The following is a 15,427-nucleotide window of genomic DNA, read 5'->3' as shown; positions in this document are numbered from 1 at the left end:
ATTAAGGAAATCAGCTATGGTCACCTAGAAGTAGATGCTAATTTATTTTTCACCCCAAACCCTTTTTTCTGTAGTTCTTGGAAAGAGAGGAAAAATACAAGACAAATATCCCCCAACTTAGCCATCACAGGAAAAGCTGACTAAAAAGGGCCTACAACGTGGAGACCGACTGCTAGAGGCGCCAAAATCTAGAAACAAGCTATATTAATATACCTATTAATAGCTATAGTCAAAGGGAATAGCTATAGTCAAAGGGAAAACAGGCCAGTCAGGAGACAGCAGAGGTGGGGGCAGAGAAGGCCTCAGTGGAAATAAATTTTTTAAAAAATCATAATTGCCGGGTGTGGAGGCTCATTCCTGTAATCCCAGCACTTTGGGAGGCTGGGGCAGGTAGATCACAAGGTCAGGAGTTCGAGACCAGCCTGGCCAACATGGTGAAACCGCGTATCCACTAAAAATACAAAACTTAGCCAGGCATGGTGGTGCATGCCCGTAATCCCAGCTACTTGGGGAGCTGAGGCAGGAGAATCACTTGAACCCGGGAGGTGGAGGCTGCAGTGAGCCGAGATCACGCCATTGCACTCCAGCCTGGGTGACAGAGCGAGACTCCGTCTTAAAAAAAAAAAAAAAAAAAAAAGAGAGAGAAAGAAAGAAAAGGAAAAATGTATGCCAAACATGGCTAAGGTCTCCTCCCAACATGCATGCCAATTATAGTGTAAATGAGGCTGCAGGGCTGCTCATGTCTGTACTCCCAGGAGCTGCTCACATGTGGAATTCTACTGCAGCCAGGGCAATGGATAAGGGGAGGTGGCAGAGACCAGACTACACATCACGCTTGAGATATAAAAAGCAGGGAGACGGAGAGACACGTGGCTGCCTTCGAGGACACCTTGGGATCCCAAATCTATAAAACATGCATCTGCAGAATATATATGGTTTAATGTAAGGTATGTTATAGTGTACATAAAATACATGCATAAGTAAGAAGGCACTGGAAGGAAACACACCAGAATCATAAATGGGATATTTTAGGGTAGTAGCTACACAGGTGATTTTCATCACCCTATATGTGTGTGTGGGTTTTGTTTGTTTGTTTGTTTTGGTGCTTTAAATATTTCTCCAATATCATGCGATCTTTTCTATTTGAAAAAAGAACAGTGAACAGGAGCAGCTTTGGAGGGGTAGGGGGCAGAGAGAATGGCAGGATCTGGCTTTTAAGATAATTCAATAGATGTGGCTTGAGTCGAGCGCTCACACCTGTAATCCCAGCACTTTGGGAGGCCAAGGTGGGCGGATCACATAAGGCCAGGAGTTCGAGACCAGCCTGGCCAACAGGTGAAACCCCGTCTCTAAAACTACAAAAGTTAGCCAGGTGTGGTGGCACACATCTGTAATCCCAGCTACTCGGGAGATGGAGGCAGGAGAATCACTTGAGCCTGGAAAGCGGAGGTTGCAGTGGGCCGAGATCGTGCCACTGCATTCCAGCCTGGGCAACAGAGCAAGACCCCATCTCAAAAAAAAAAAAAAAAAAAAAAAAAGAGGCCGGGCGCAGTAGCTCATGCCTGTAATCCCAGCACTTTAGGAGGCTGAGGCAGGTGGATCACAAGGTCAGGAGTTCGAGACCAGCCTGACCAACATGATGAAACCCCATCTCTACTAAAAATACAAAAATTAGCCGGGCTTGGTGGCGCACACCTGAAATTCCAGCTACTCAGGAGGCTGAGGAAGGAGTATCACCTGAACCCAGGAGGCAGAGGTTGCAGTGAACTGAGATTGCACCACTGCACTCCAGCCTGGGCGACAGAGTGAGACTCTGTCTCAAAAAAAAAAAGAGAGAGATGTGGCTTGAGAGATGGCGTCTGGAGCATTCCTTGCTGGGGGCCAGGGAGGGGCCTCCTGAGCTCAGAAGCACAGGGGTGAGGTAATATGAAAGTCCCTCACCTTCAACAAGAGCAGAGAGGACAAGGGACAGCCTGAACATACAGACCACAAGGAAAAGGGATGGGTCCAATTCACATACTGCTTTTAATTGTTATTAATGAGTTGTTGATGTTTAAAAATCAAGAGAAAAATATACTAAAAATTTTAAAAAATGATTAAAAACTATGTGTATCTTATTTTTTTCCTAAAAAGAAACATGAGCCAGGTGCAGTGGCTCACGCCTGTAATCCCAGCACTTTGGGAGGCCGAGATGGGCGGATCAAGAGATCAAGAGATCGAGACCATCCTGGCCAACATGGTGAAACCCCGTCTCTACTAAAAATACAAAAATTAGCTGGGCATGGTGGCACGCACCTGTAGTCCCAGCTACTTGGGAGGCTGAGGCAGGAGAATCGCTTGAACCCAGGAGGCAGAGGTTGCAGTGAGCCAAGATCGCACCACTGCACTCCAGCCTGGCAACAGATCAAGACTCTGTCTCAAAAAAAAAAAAGAAGAAGAAGAAACGGGCTGGGCACAGTGGCTCATGCCTATAATCCCAATACTTTGGGAGGCCAAGGCAAAAAGATCACTTAAGGTCAGGAGTTCAAGACCAGCCTGGCCAAAAATGGTGAAACCCCCATCTCTACTAAAAATACAAAAATTAACTGGGCGTGATGGCACATGCCTGTAATCCCAGTTACTCAGGAGACTGAGGCAGAGGAGAATCACTTGAACCCGAGAGGCAGAGGTTGCGGTTAGCCCAGATCATGTCACTGCACCAGCCTGGGTGACAGTGAGTGAGACTCTGAATGAGTCAATCAATAAAAAGAAAGTTGTAAGAATTTTTATTCATTGTACTTTGTTCATAAAGCAACTCTGGAGGGAAGGACAAGAAATGAAAGCAAAACTGGATGGAAGTAGACTCTTCAAAAGGAACATCTGTATATTTCTTGAGTCATGTGAATGTACTACCTTTCAAATAACTACACTTCAAAAAGATAACCAATAAAAGGCAATATGATGAATGATATTTTATATACATTGTAGACTAACTTTGTTAAAGTAACTTATGGTTTGATTTTTATATAAGTATATAGTAAACAGTTATGGAACTAAAAAACTAAAATAAAGTTAGAGTATTTCACATAAAACTATAGAGTTTGTAACTCTTGGGTCTGGCAACTCCTGGTCCCTGTTTGTACCTGACTGGGCGGAGTAGCCGACAGGAGCTCCTCATTCTCCCATGACTTTACTGCATCAGCCCAGCTCTAGGGCATCTCAGTTTATAAGGTAAAGCCAACAGTTTCCTAGGCCTAGCGCAGTGGCTCACACCTGTCATCTCAGCTTTGGGAGGTCAAGGTGGGCGGATCACTTGAGGTCAGGAGTTCGAGAGCAGCGTGGCCACCGTGGTGAAACCTCGTCTCTACTAAAAATACAAAAATTAGCCGGGTGTGGTAATGGGTGCCTGTAATCCCCGTTACTCAGGAGGCTGAGGCATGAGAATCGCTTGAACCCGGGAGGTGACGGCTACAGTAAGCTGATATTGCGCCATTGCACTCCAATCTAGGCGACACAGTGAGACTCTGTCTCACAAAAAAACAAAAACAAAAATCGTTTCCTGATGATCACAATATCAGTGCTTAAAGGCGCAGGCATCACCTGGCACTTGGTTAAGCATGCCACCTGACACAGGCAGGAATGTCTGTTATCAGAGGGGGAGGGATGCTTGGATGAAGGGCCGCTCTAGCTCTTAGGATGCTACTTCACCCCAAAATGACTCAGAGCAGAAAAGAACTATTCTTGTCATTCCAGAAGCACCTGCATTGCTTGTGTGGAAGAAATGACCTCCCTTCCTCTTCTCAGGGCAAGAGCTGTTGGCGTCACTTGTCTGATAATGTGGCACATACGGCATATGCACACCCACTCCCTGGTCCCTAAGCATCTGGCTTCCTCCGCTCCATAAGCACCTCTACACCAAATCTTTATCATCCCTCACCTGCTGCCCACAGCAAAAAGGCTTATTGTTTTTGTTTCTTTAAGGAGAGCCTAAATCTTTTTTATGTTTACAACTTTCTCTTAGTCAAAAAAATTTAATAAGTTGGGCATGTCGGCTCATATCTGTAATCCTAGCACCTTGGAAGGCCCAGGTAAGTGGATTCCTGAGCCCAGGAGTTGGAGATGAGTCTGTGCCACATAATGAGATCCCGTCTCTACATAAAACTTTAAAATTAGCCAAGAGCATCATTCTTCACAGAATTAGAAAAAACAATTCTTGGGCCAGGCGCGGTGGCTCATGCCTGTAATCCCAGCACTTTGGGAGGCCAAGGTGGGTGGATCATGAGGTCAGGAGATCGAGACCATCCTGGCTAACACAGGTGAAACCCCGTCTCTACTAAAAATAAAAAAAAAAATTAGCCAGGCATGGTGGCAGGCGCCTGTAGTCCCAGCTACTCGGGAGGCTGAGGCAGGAGAATGGCATGAACCTGGGAGGCGGAGCTTACAGTGAGCCAAGATCACACGACTACACTCCAGCCTGGGTGACAGAGCGAGACTCCATCTGAAAAAAAAAAAAAGAAAAAGAAAAAAGAAAAAACAATTCTAAAATTCATATGGAACCAAAAAAGAGCCTGCACAGTGAAAGCAAGACTAAGCAAAAAGAACAAATCTAGAGGTATCACACTACCTGATTTCAAACTATACTATAAGGCCATAGTCATCAAAACAGCATGGTACGGGTATAAAAATAGGCACATAGACCAATGGAACAGAAGAGAGAACCCAGAAATAAACCCAAGTACTTACAGCCGACTGCTCTTCAACAAAACAAACAAAAACGTAAAGTGGGGGAAAGGACACCCTTTTCTACAAATGTGCTGGGATAACTGGTTAGCCACATGTAAGAGAATGAAACTGGATCCTCATCTCTCATCTTATACAAAAAATCAACTCAAGATGGATTAAGGACTTAAATCTAAGTCCTGAAACTATAAAAATTCTAGAAGATAACATTGGAAAAACCCTTCTAGACATTGGCTTAGGCAAGGATTTCATGACCAAGAACCCAAAAGCAAATGCAATAAAAACAAAGATAAATAGTTCGGACTTAACTAAACTAAAGAGCTTTTACACAGCAAGAGGAACAGTCAGCAGAGTAAACAGACAACCCACAGAGTGGGAGAAATCTATACAATCTATACATCTGACAAAGGACTAACATCCAGAATCTACAAAGAACTCAAACAAATCAGTAAGAAAAAAACAAACAATCCCATCAAAAAGTGGGCTAAGGACATGAATAGACAATTTTCAAAAGAAGATACACAAATGGCCAACAAATATATGAAAAAATGCTCAACATCACTAATGGTCAGGGAAATGCAAATCAAAACCACAATGCGATATACCACCTTACTCCTGCAAGAATGGCCATAATCTAAAAATCAAAAAACAGTAGATGTTGGTGTGAACAGGGAACACTTCTACACTGCTGGTGGGAATGTAAATACAACCACTATGGAAAACAGTGTGGAGATTCCTTAAAGAACTAAAAGTAGAACTACCATTGATCCACCAATCCCACTATTGGGTTCTACCCAGAGGAAAAGAAGTCATTATACAAAAAAGATACTTGCACACACATGTTTATAGTGGCACAATTCACAATTGCAAAATCGTGGAACCAACCCAAGTAGTTGGGATTACAGGTGCCCGCCACCATGCCCAGCTAATTTTTTGTATTTTTAGTAGAGATTGAGGCCCATCAATTGACCAGTGGATAAATAAACTGTGGTATATATATTCAACGGACTACTCCTCACCCATAAAAAGGAATGAATTAACAGCATTTGCAGTGACCTGGATGAGACTGGAGACTATTATTTGAAGTGAAGTAACTCAGGAATGGAAAACCAAACTTCATATGTTCTCACTCTTATGTGGGAGCTCAGCTATGAGGACGCAAAGGCGTATGAATGATGCAATGGATTTTGGGGACTTGGGGGAAAGAGTGGGTGGGGGGCAAGGGATAAAACACAACAAATAGGGTTCAGCGTATACTGCTCGGGTGATGAGTGTGCCAAAATCTCACAAATCACCACTGAAGAACTTACTCATGTAACAACATACCACCTGTACCCCAATAACCTATAGGAAAAAAAATGAATTAAAAAAAATTATCCAGGCATGGTGGCATGCGCCTGTAGTCCCAGCCACACAGGGGGCTGAGGCAGGAGGATTCCTTTAGCACAGGAATTCAAGGCTACAGTGAGTTATGATTGCACACTGCACTACAGCCTGGCCAAAAGCAAATTCCTTTTTTTTTTTTTTTTTGAGATGGAGTCTCGTTCTGTTGACCAGGCTGGAGCGCAGTGGTGCTCACTGCCACCTCTGCCTCCCGGATTCAAGTAATTCTCCTGCCTCAGCCTCCTGAGTAGCTGGGACTACAGGCTCTCGCCACCACGCCCAGCTAATTTTTGTATTTTTAATAGAGACGGGGTTTCACCATGTTGGCCAGGATGGTCTCGATCTCTTGACCTCTTGATCCACCCATCTCGGCCTCCCAAAGTGCTGGAATTACAGGTGTGAGCCACCGTGCCCGGCCTAAAAGCAAATTCTTTAATTAAAAATAAAAATAGAGCCAGGCGCAGTGTCTCATGCCTATAATCCCAGCACTTTGGGAGGCCGAGGCAGGTGGATTGCCTGAGGTCAGTAGTTTGAGACCAACCTGGCCAACAGAGTGAAACCCTATCTCTACTAAAAATACAAAAAATTAGCTGGGCATGGTGGCGGGCGCCTGTAATCCCAGCTACTTGGGAGGCTGAGGCAGGAGAATCGCTTGAACCCAGGAGGCGGAGGTTGCGATGAGCCGAAATTGTGCCATTGCACTCCAGCCTGGGCAACAAAAGCGAAACTCCATATCAAAAATAAATAAATAAATAAATAAATAAAAATAAAAATGTTAATGAGATTTATGAACAGAGAATCCAAGTGTTCCCCCTGGGTCCCACTTGTTGAGAATATAAACAGCAACTGCATTTCATAATACCTCAGTTTGGAGAAAACAGGGTATCCATTCTGCCCTCTCCACAGCTCAGTTACATTGGACCTCTTTCTGTTTCTCAAATGCTCTAAAAGCACATGCCTGCTACAGGGCCTTTGCATCGCTGCCCCCTAGAATATTCTCCTCCTTCTCATCACACCTCAGGAGGCCTTTCACAGCCACACAGGCTAAGGCTGCCCCTTCACATCTCCTACCCTTCACCTTCATTCATGCAAAAAAATACTAAACGTATCTGGGATACCTCATCTGTCCTACGACCTTATTCTGTTACCTTCAGAGCACTTTTCACAATTTGTAACAATTTCGTTTATTGGTTTATTGTCTATCCCCTCTGAATGTCAGCCCCACAGGGCAGAAATATTTGTCTACTCTGTTCATTGCTGCACCCCCAGAACCCAGCACAGGGCCTGGCACACAGCAGGTGCTCAACCACCATCTGCCAAATCAATGGAGAAAGAAAAGGAGGCGAGGGAAGGAACAGAGGGGCTGCTTGGTTCTGCTACACATCACATGCACAAAAGCATAGATTCTGCTACTTTTCCAACCCCTCACACTCAAATACTCTACACTGGATAAAAAGAAAATGTGATCCCAGGAAACAATTCAAATACAAGGTGAGCATCCCTGAGGCAGAACGTTTGGGAGCCGAAGTGTTTGAGATTGCAGATGTTTTCAGATTGGGGGACATCTGCGCCATCCTTACCAGCTGAGCATCTCAAATCCGAAAATCTGAAATCCAAAATGCTCCAGTGAGCATTTCCTTTGAGTCCCATGTTAGTGCTCAAAAGTTTTAGATTTTAGATTTATTTATTTGGAATTTTTTGTTTTTGTTTTTGTTTCGAGGCAGGTCTCTCTCCATCACCCAGGCTGGAGTGCAGTGGCGTGATGTCAACTTACTGCAACCTCTGCCTCTCAGGTTCAAGCGATTCTCCTGCCTCAGCCTCACATAAGTAGTTGGGACTACAGGCGCATGCCACCACACCCCACTAATTTTTATATTTTTAGTAGAGATGGGTTTCACCATGTTGCCCAGGCTGGTCTCAAAACTCCTGGCCTCAGGCAATCCTCCCACCTCGGCCTCCCAAAGTGCTAGCACTACAGGCATGAGCCACCATGCCTGGTCAGATTTTAGACCATTTGAGATTTTGGATTTGGGATGCTCAACCTGTGATATAATCCATGAGGACAGGGGATTTGTCTTTCTCATTTGCCACTGTGTTCCCAGAGTCTAGACTTGTGCCATATACAATAAACATACAATAAATCCTTGTTGAGATAATGCAAGACCCAACAGCTAAATGAATAAATGAATGGCACAGGCTTTGCTATAGTTTGATCCAGGCGATATATGAAATGGAGCTTCAACGTTAAAGTCCCAGAGACTCCCAATGTGTTGGCCTAAGGGCATCCTTTCCCTTACAAGGCCACCATCCCATTCCAGATGCCTGAGTGAGAGAAACAAAGAACTTTCTGTTTCCAAATCTCTAAGGTTACTGAACAAACAATGCCGATTAACTTACCAGGGGAACCCAGTAGGTATAGAGTGCACCAAGTCTCATTTCGAGAACAAACTGAGAGCAGGCAAGAAGTAAGAAATAGAGGCTGAAAAAGTATTTGAACTGGTTGAACAGCACCTGGAATGGAGGGAGACAACAGAGAAAGACACTCAGGGCTTGTCTGATGAGATCTGGAACATTTGGCGGGAAATGAATAACATTTAAAAACATTCCTGCGGCCAGGCGTGGTGGTTCACACCTATAATCCCAGAACTTTGGGAGGCCGAGGCGGGCAGATCACCTGAGGTCAGGAGTTCGAGACCAGCCTGACCAACATGGAGAAACCCTGTCTCTACTAAAAATACAAAAATTAGCCAGGCGTGGTGGCAGGCACCTACAATCCCAGCTACTCAGGAGGCTGAGGCAGAAGAATTGCTTGAATCTGGGAGGAGGAAGTTGCGGATCGTACCATTGCACTCCAGCCTGGGCAACAAGAGCGAAACTCTGCCTCGAAAATTAAAAAAAATAAAATAAAAATAAAAATTCCTGCTTTAGAATACAATTTACATGATACTTTTCACATAGAGCTTAAACACTTCCATATGTCGTTTAGAAAAACATACATGGGTAATAAAAATATCATTTGTAAAAGAAAGAGTAAATAATTTATACATGGAAATTGTAAACACCAAATTCAGAAGAGTAGTTACTTCCTGGGGAAGGAGTAAAATCTAACATGGAGGGGCACACAGGGGCATCAACTATGTTATGTGTGTTTTGGGGTTTGGTTTTGCTTTTTGAGACCAGGTCTTGCTCGGTCACCCGGCTGGAGTCCAGTGGCGTGATCGTAGCTCACTGCAGCCTCGAACTCCTGGGCTCAGGCAATCCTCCTGTCACAGCCTCCCAAGTAGCTGAAACCACAAGCATGCACCACCATGCCCAGTTAAATTTTTTGCTATTTGTAGAGACAGGGTCTCCTCCTATGTTGCCCAGGCTGGCCTTGAACTCCTGGGCTCAAGCGATCCTCCCACTTCAGCCTCCCAAAGTGTTGGGATTACAGACCTGAGCCACTGCGTCCAGACTGTGTTATTTCTTTTTTCTTTGTTTCTTTTTTTGAGATGGAGTCTTGCTTTGTTGTTTAGGAGGAGGTTTTTGTGGAAAATGCTTATGCTATAAGGTTGAGTGCAAAAAGAAAGATAAAAAGTTATGTCCAGCCAGGCGCAGAGGCTCACACCTGTAATCCCAGCACTTTGGGAGGCTGAGGCAGGCGGATCACGAGGTCAGGATATCAAGACCATCCTGCCCAACAAGGTGAAACCCCGTCTCTACAAAAATAAAAAAAATTAGCCAGGCACCTGTAGGCTACTCAGGAGGCTGAGGCAAGAGAATCGCTTGAACACAAGAGGCAGACATTGCAGTGAGCTGAGATCGCGCCACTACACTCCAGCCTGGGTGACAGAGCAAAACTCCATCTCAAAAAAAAAAAAAGTTACATCCACGACATGTCCAGACGTGGTGGTACGTGCCTGTAATCCCAGCACTTTGGGAAGCTGAGGTTGGCAGATTGCTTGAGCTCAAGAGTTCGAGACCAGCCATGGCAACATGGTAAAACCCCATCACTACAAAAAATACAAATATTAGCCAAGAGTGGTGGCATGCACCTGCAGTCCCAGCTACTCAGGAGGCTGAAGTGGGAGGATCAATTGAGCCCAGGAGGTGGAGATAGTAGTGAGCCGAGATCATGTCACTGCACTCCCGCCTGGGTGACAGTGAGTCCCCCACCTCAAAAAATAAAGTGAAACCCCATCTCAAAAAATAAAATAAAATAAAAAATAATTTTTAAAAAGTTACATGGCCGCACACAGTGGCTCACGCCTGTAATCCCAGCACTTTGGGAAGCCGAGGCGGACGAATCACGAGGTCAGGAGTTCAAGACCAGCCTGACCAACATGGTGAAACCCCGTCTCTACTAAAAAATAAAAACAGTAGCCGGATGTGGGGGCACGCGCCTGTAATCCCAGCTACTCAGGAGGCTGAGGCAGGAGAATGGCTTAAACCCAGGAGGTGGAGGTCGCAGTGAGCTGAGATCACGCCATTGTGCACCAGCCTGGGCAACAGAGGGAGACTCTGTCTCAAAAAAAAAAAAAGTTATGTCCACAATATGACCTCAATTCCATAAAATAACACAGTCAAATCTTCCCCTGAGGAGCAGCTGGGTGCTAGTGTGGTTCTGACCATTGGCATGCACCCGAGAGTCAGACTGACACCACATGACTAGTTTGGGCCAATAGGTAATGAATGGAAGTACTGTGTCTCCTTGAGGCTAAGGCAGCTAAGAGCCATTGGTGCCTCTTGCGCCACCCTGGTGACTTTGGTGGCCACATATTCCAGGTGGCATAGCCAGGAAATGGAGGAGTGTGGCCCAGTCTGCATCAGACTTTCCATGAATGAGAATAAACCTATTCCTCACTTAAGGTACTGAGAGTTGGGGAGAGTTGAGGAAACTGGCAATGAGTATAGTCAAAATCAACCTTAAAAACATTCATGGCTGGTCACATTCATGGCAATGAATATAGTCAAAATCACCCTTAAAAACATTCATGGCTGGGCACCTATAATCCCAGCACTTTGGAAGGCCAAGGTGGGTGGATAACCTGAGGTCAGGAGTTCGAGACCAGCCTGGGCAACATGGTGAAACCCTGTCTCTACTAAAAATACAAAAAATTAGCCAGGTGTGGTGGTGGGTGCCTGTGATCCCAGCTACTTGGGAGGCTGAGGCAGGAGAATTGCTCAAACCCGGGAGGCGCAGTTACAGTGAGCCAAGATGGCTCGCTGTGCTCCAGCCTGGGCGACAGAGTAAGACTCCATCTCAAAAAAAAAAAAAAAAAAAAAATTCAAATTGCTGTTTGGGAGGCTGAGAGAGGAGCATGGCTTGAGCCCAGGAGTCTGAGGCTGCAATAAGCTCTGATCATGCCACTGCACTCCAGCCCAGGCAAGACAGTGAGATCTGGTCTCTAAAAAAAAAAAATTCCAATTGACCTTGAACCCGACTATGTAATAGATTTGTGCGTCTGCACTACCACTCAATATCTAACACTGCCATTATGTTCCTTTCTGTTTTGGAGCTGACTGCTACTGTTGCTTCTCAAAGTCAAGTGGTGTGTGTTTGGAGGCCGTGCTGGATAAAAATAGATATTTAATTTATGTGCATGTTGGGGGAAAGGTTTGCTGAGTACATGTCTATGGATTAGTGTAAGTTAACGTGGAAGTGTTATGCCACCAGAAACATTTATTATTAGCAAAAATATTAATGAAAATTCTCTCTATAGATGGCAAGATTAAAATGCCATCTTTATTTTTTCTCCTCTAAGCTATTATCTCCCAACTTGCCAATACTGACTACATGTGTCATGGTGGGGGGAAATTTAAGCACTGCTGACATTCTTTTCTGCTGTTTTGGTCATAATGCTAGGTCCCCAGAATGTCTTTTTCATTCTTAGGCTTAGCACACCAAATACATATGAAGTTACTCTAACTGAGCAGGTGGGGTCACACAGCCTTGCAGACAGAAGGCAGGTGCCCCCTCCACCCCACCCCACCTCCAACCCCGCCACTACCCAGTGCTGAACCCAGGGAAGATGAACAACCAGGGACTAAGGTGGCACAGAAAAGTCACCGACATCTGCCACAGGGAACTCAGTCTTTTAAGACTGTACTGGCGGGCAAGGTGGCTCACATCTGTAATCCCAGCACTTTGGGAGGCTGAAGTGGGTGGATCACCTGAAGTCAGGAGTTCAAGACCAGCCTGGCCAACATGGTGAAACCCCATCTCTACTAAAAATACAAAAATTAGCCAGGCATGGTGGCACATGCCTGTAATCCCAGCTATTCGGGAGGCTGAGGCAGGAGAATCGCTTGAATTCAGGAGGCGGAGGTTGCAGTGAGCCAAGATTGCGCCACTGCAGTCCAGCCTGGGTGATAGAGTGAGACTCTGTCTAAAAAATAATATGACATGACATGACATAACATCTGTACCAACGCATGTATTTGTGATTGAAAAAAGAAAAGAACATGGTCCCTGCCTGCACGTACCCCAGGAAGAAAGGCGAAGAAATTGTACTTCTGATTGTTGATGACATTTCGAGGATACCTCTGGTCTCTCTTCTCGGGGTGCCCCAGCCAGACAGTGCGGGGCCTGGCCTCCCCTCCACCGCAGCATCTCAGCCACTCGCAGCACCTGTGGGAAAGAAAGACCCATGCATCAAGGCCACGCCCACACATCAAGGCTGTGCTCATGTCTGTCCACTCTTCACAGAATGCTTTTCTCTACAGCATCTTCTCTGGCTCAGGACCACAGCCATATTTGAGGCTTCATCTTTCAGTGAAACAAGAAAACAGAGCAGAAGCTCCCATGAAGCTGTGGTCCAAATAAAAGATGCTTCGTCCCGGCCAGGCGCGGTAGCTCACGCCCGTAATCCCAGCACTTTGGGAGGCCGAGGCGGGCGGATCACAAGGTCAAGAAATCACCACCCTGGCCGACATGGTGAAATCCCCTCTGTACTAAAAACACAAAAATAAGCCAGGCATGGTGGCATGTGCCTGTAATCCCAGCTACTCAGGGGGCTGAGGGAGGATAATCGCTTGAGACCGAGAGGCGGAGGTCACAGTGAGCCAAGATCGCACCACTGCACTCCAGCCTGGCGAAAAAGTGAGACTTTGTCTCAAAAAATAAATAAATAAATAAATAAAAAGATGCTTTGTCCCCAATCGCAAATTATTTACAGTCATGCATTGTTAAGCGACAGGGATACGCTCTAAGAAACTCATTAGGCTGTTTCGGCACTGTGGGAACATTCTAGAGTGACTTACACAACCTGGATGCTATCACCTGCTATGCACTAGGCTGGATGGTACAGCCTATTATTCCTCAGCTACAAATCTGCACAGGATGAGACTGTACTGAATAAGACAGGCAGTGGTAGCACAACGGTAAGTACTTGTGTCTCTAAACATATCTAAACATAGAAAAAATACAGTAAAAATACAGTATTCTAATCTGATGGGGCCACTGTTATATATGTGGTCTGTGGTTGATATGTCATTATGTGGCACAAGACTGTGTTCCAAAAAGTAGGATTCGGCCAGCCATGGTGGTTTATGCCTGTAATCCCAACACTTTGGGAGGCCAAGGCGAGAGGATCATTTGGGGCCAGGAGATTGACACCAGCCTGGGCAACAAAGTGAGACACTCATCTCTGATAAAAATTAAATTTTTTAGCCAGGCACGGTGGCTCATGCCTGTAATCTCAGCACTTTGGGAGGCCGAGGCAGGCGGATCATGAGGTCAGGAGTTCGAGATCAGCCTCACCAAGATGGTGAAACGCCGTCTCTGCTGAAAATACAAAAATTAGCCGGGCATGGTGGCAGGCGTCTATAATCCCAGCTACTCAGGAGGCTGAGGCAGGAGAATCGCTTGAGCGCAGTAGGCGGAGGTTGCAGTGAGCTATTGCCACTGCACTCCAGCCTGGGCGACAGAGCGAGACTCTGTCTCAAATAAACAAATAAATAAAAATAATAATAATTTTTTTAAAGGTAGGCTTTATTTTAGAATAAAAGGATTTAAGAAAATAAATATATCACAATAAGTACTATTATTACATCTATGCTTCAAAGATAAGAGAGAAGCTTGGGCCAGGCGAGGTGGCTCGTGCCTGTAATCCCAGCACTTTGGGAGGCCGAGGCAGGTAGAGTACCTGAGGCCAGGAGTTCAAGACCAGCCTGGCCAACATGGTGAAACCCCGCCCCTACTAGAATTACAAAAATTAGCCAGGCGTGGTGGCGGACGCCTATAATCCCAGTTACCCGGGAGGCTCAGGCAGGAGAATAGCTTGAACCCAGGAGGCGGAGGTTGCAGTGAGCCGAGATCATGCCACTGCACTCCAGCCTGGGTGACAGAGGGAGACTCCATCTCCAAAAAAAAAAAGAAGAGAGAGAAGCTTGGAACAGCTAAAGCACCCAAGTTTTCAGAGACGTGAGAAACAGCTGGGTCTGGCCTTGAACTGTGTCAGCCTTGTTCCAAAGCCTAGTGTCTTTTCCCCACCCCATGCTGTCACAGCTGCTGGTTTCACCAAGATTGCTATATAAAGGGAAAGGGGGAGCGGGGGAATCTCCTCTCCACCCCCGGCTTTCCTTTTCAGCAACACATTAGAGGAGCAAGCCACAAAGATGATGTCTCAGAGCTCGATATAACCTGGAGAGATGCCAGCACACCAGCTGTCGGCAGAACGACCCCAAGGGCACCCCCAACATGGTTTTCCCAACAAGGCAGCTCATTGGTGCCAACATCAGCACCCCACTCCCAGGTCACCCTCCCACGAGGCAAAGGAACACCTAGGAATCTGGGCTGCTCTGGCAAAACAAGGTGCCCTGAGGACCCCAAAAAGGGCAGCTTGTCCTTCAGGAGAGCTTTATTAAATAAGGCATTCTGAGAAGTGCAAGCTCCCAAAAAACTGCAACAAAAACGTCCCTCACTGGACCGCTCACCTCACTGCCCCAGCACTCAAAGGCTGAGGCAAGGTCCCAGCCCTGCCAGCCCCCTGGGATGTCGCCAGCTGAGGTGAAACCAACAACTCACATATTACTCGTCCACCACAGACCTTCCTTCCTCCCTTCTTGCCACAGAGCAGGACCTGGTGGGTGCTGGGGTACAGAGCTAAGAAAACACAGCCTCTGTCCATCAGGACTTTAAAGATGAGTGAGCCAGCAGGCTGCCTGCTCAGATGCTCAAAATTTCCATGATGAAACACAATGCTCTTTCTTAAAAATAGCATCCTCATTCCAGTAAACCAGCATTCATGGTGGAGTGTGGCTCTGCTAAGGTTTCACTTCTAGTAACTCATTCTTGTTGGCCCCTTTCTAAGTTGTCCAAAAGCCAGAGACGCACAAAGAAGCC

The 15,427-nt window shown here is 45.9% G+C and overlaps 1 protein-coding gene across 4 annotated transcripts in view; it reads right to left on the bottom strand.

The window, feature by feature from the left end:
- Positions 1-15,427, bottom strand: part of LOC129022787 (cytospin-A-like) — a 109,464-nt gene that overhangs the window by 19,651 nt on the left and 74,386 nt on the right. For 2 of the 4 annotated variants that reach the window (XM_063662857.1, XM_063662855.1), the window contains 3 exons: positions 12,568-12,712; positions 8,500-8,613; positions 4,422-4,477 (listed from right to left, as the gene is read on the bottom strand). In XM_063662857.1, the coding sequence (XP_063518927.1) occupies positions 4,434-4,477; positions 8,500-8,613; positions 12,568-12,712 (303 nt within the window). In that variant the 3' untranslated portion in view covers positions 4,422-4,433. The remainder of the gene's footprint in view (positions 1-4,421; positions 4,478-8,499; positions 8,614-12,567; positions 12,713-15,427) is intronic. The other 2 variants (XR_010125886.1, XM_063662856.1) reach the window with 1 other exon arrangement.

This window comes from Pongo pygmaeus, chromosome 23 (genome assembly GCF_028885625.2).
Source record: "Pongo pygmaeus isolate AG05252 chromosome 23, NHGRI_mPonPyg2-v2.0_pri, whole genome shotgun sequence".
In the NCBI taxonomy this organism is placed as follows: Eukaryota; Metazoa; Chordata; class Mammalia; order Primates; family Hominidae; genus Pongo; species Pongo pygmaeus.
This window is presented reverse-complemented; position numbering and strand designations above follow the sequence as displayed.